Source organism: Penaeus vannamei, chromosome 29, assembly GCF_042767895.1.
Source record: "Penaeus vannamei isolate JL-2024 chromosome 29, ASM4276789v1, whole genome shotgun sequence".
NCBI lineage: Eukaryota > Metazoa > Arthropoda > Malacostraca > Decapoda > Penaeidae > Penaeus > Penaeus vannamei.
The window spans coordinates 15825879-15828378 of record NC_091577.1 but is presented as its reverse complement, the minus strand read 5'-3'; the positions used below and the strand labels follow the sequence as shown (position 1 = coordinate 15828378).

At 34.7% G+C, this 2500-nt stretch overlaps 2 protein-coding genes across 2 annotated transcripts in view; both read left to right on the top strand.

The window, feature by feature from the left end:
• The first annotated feature begins 12 nt into the window (after positions 1-12).
• B9d2 (B9 domain-containing protein 2) lies at positions 13-2097 on the top strand. Its single transcript, XM_070142421.1, has 7 exons — positions 13-49; positions 479-510; positions 653-755; positions 974-1099; positions 1388-1522; positions 1756-1874; positions 2038-2097. Exons 1-7 carry the CDS (start codon positions 13-15, stop codon positions 2095-2097), a joined length of 612 nt encoding a protein of 203 aa, XP_069998522.1.
• tctn (tectonic) overlaps positions 1756-2500 on the top strand; it is an 8384-nt gene continuing 7639 nt past the window's right edge. Inside the window, exons 1-2 of the mRNA XM_027364115.2 lie at positions 1756-1874; positions 2038-2500. The exon at positions 2038-2500 is cut by the window's right edge and continues 19 nt beyond it. Of these exons, the coding sequence (XP_027219916.2) occupies positions 2148-2500 (353 nt within the window). The 5' untranslated portion in view covers positions 1756-1874; positions 2038-2147. The remainder of the gene's footprint in view (positions 1875-2037) is intronic.

The following is a 2500-nucleotide window of genomic DNA, read 5'->3' as shown; positions in this document are numbered from 1 at the left end:
GTACCATAGAAAATGGACATTAAGAACTGTGGTACTGTGAACTTAGTCTGTGAGTGGTGATAAGCATTAGATATTTTCATCATTTTGTGGTAAATATGAGGCTGCTAAGCTGTAATTGTGTTTATTACTATATTCCTTATGCTCTACAAGATACCAGGTCCATTTTCCTCTATCTTTGTGCTTTGCTCTTGGTAATATACATCTACTATATTTATGTAATCACATTGACGAAGATTGAGAAAATCCAAAGAAATCCAAAGAAATAAATGCACACACTGATGAAAGAAGTAATATATATAATCAAAGAATAATTATGTATAGGAATTGATGCATGGAAGCCTGTCTTTTTACTTATCCATGAGATTCCTGATGATAAAGGAGTACATGAAGTACAGTAGTCAAATTGTCAATGAAAATAAAAGCAGACTTATAGTGTGCACTGAAATATAATGATTTGTCATTCAATTCTTTATTACAGGGCTTTACCCCACTCCAATCCTCCCAAAAGGGGTAATTTTTTTTTCTATAAAGGTATCAAAATGATGATAAGAATAGGAATTGTCAGGTCATAGATAGCCTGTGTTCCATCCACAAAAACATGACAAGGTTCATTGTCTATTTTTCTATAAATGATGTATTCATCTTCTGTCAGAATGAATCAGGCCCTATGGCTGAAGTCCATGTGATAGGCCAGGTTACTGGAGCAAGTGGATTTGGCAGAAGTTCCCTTTTCTGCAAGTGGACTCTACAGCTTGGTAAGAGAATTTCAAATTTTAGCTTGCCTTTCTTTTATCTTCTTTTGAAAAGATCAAACCTCATTCTTCTTTTTAAACCAGTGTTGTTCTTTATGTTTTGTCCTTTGAAAATGTGTGTAAGAGAAATCAACATAGAGCTGCTAGAAACAGTATACAGGATGTACTATTTTGATATTTGAAGTAATTGGTTATATAGATATTTAAATGGTAACTCCTAGGTGGAGGGTGGAGAGTCATTGAAGGACTGGCCGAAGGGCAGACTCAAGCAGATTGCTCCGAGGTTGGCGATACAGTCAGCTGGTGTCATCCTGTTGATATTCATTTAGCTACACGCGGTATTCAGGGTAAGATGCACCATGAATGTATTGTGTAGAATGTGTTCTAGTTGAATATTATCGGATTTGTATATTTATGATAGTATAATATAATTTTTTTACTTTTTTATTTGTTTATTTGTTTATTTATTTTTATAATTATATTTTATAGTGTTGAACATTTTAGCCATTTCTAGGTTATGGTTTCCACTTGCATAAAAAAAAAATATATATATATATATATATTATATTCCCAGAATAATACACAATCTGTTATTTACCATTGAGTTATATGTAATAAGTTCATTTTGTCTCCAGGATGGCCACGGCTAATGGTTCAGGTTTACAGGCAAGATGATTTAGGTCGTTTTGACCTCTGTGGTTATGGCATTATTCATGTACCAAGTCGACCTGGACATCACTCAGTAGACTGCCCTACTTGGAGACCAACAGGTAATGATTTTGTCTTTAATTAAGATTTTGAAAAGGCAACCCTAAGTCTAATATGATTTCCATTTATTAGTTGTTTGAATATATATCAGAATTTATTTAAAGATAAACTACAGGTATATTAAAACTTCAAAGACTGGCATTTGGTACTTTTTCTTTTTAGCTTTTATTTCTAACATTGTTTCTGAGGATTATCAGTTTCACCCTTCAGAATTTTTTTCTCCTTTGATGGACAGGGACATTTGCAGAGGAATTAAGGCGATCCTTCCTAGGTGGTGGACCACAGCTACTGTCTACGGAGTTTATACATTCTGGATTAGAACGCTATAGGTTGCGCACTATACCATCAGGCACTGTAAGTTTCTATCATAAAATTGCTAGCTCATTTATGAAGTAAATTAAAGCACTTTTAGAGTATGGCCTGAGTTGAAATTTATCATTTAAAGAATTGAGAATAAAAAGTGTGAAAATGCCTTACTAAGTCACCAGTGATTTACAATGCTGTATTTATTTTTCAGGTCCACTTCAACTTAGGGATTATCCTCAGGAACTTTGACAAGTATGGAGTGATGTACTAGGAATTATAACTTTGAACGTCTATCTTACTTTGGCCAAAACCAGTTTAAAAATGACCTCAGTTTTTCAAAGGCATTTATGTGTGCTACTTGCACTGTATCTTGGGTGTACCTTTTTTCCAAATATTAATGCAGAAGGTACCAACCCAGTGACCAGTTCTAGTCATTTGGGAGGCAATAGCACCCTTTTCCCTGAGGAGGAAGTAGAAGAAACAGATGATTTTAATGGTACAGAGAAGGTGCCAAGTAATTTCACAACAAACGGAACGGACACAGATTATGAAGATAGTGATAATGGCACCTATACTGAATATCCAGAGGAAAACATAACAACCCCAACTACTGAGCTTCCAGCAACCCTGCTTCCTGGCACGAATATCAGTACAGAGCTAATTGTGGATGATTT

What these genes read in the sequence shown, in the direction of transcription:
- B9d2 (XM_070142421.1), top strand. Translation starts at nt 13, where the DNA reads ATGGACATTAAGAACTGTGGTACTGTGAACTTAGTCT. An exon ending in CCCTACTTGGAGACCAACAG is followed by an intron (nt 1,523 to 1,755) that starts GTAATGATTTTG and finishes TTTGATGGACAG; the next exon opens with GGACATTTGCAGAGGAATTA. An exon ending in GCACTATACCATCAGGCACT is followed by an intron (nt 1,875 to 2,037) that starts GTAAGTTTCTAT and finishes TTTATTTTTCAG; the next exon opens with GTCCACTTCAACTTAGGGAT.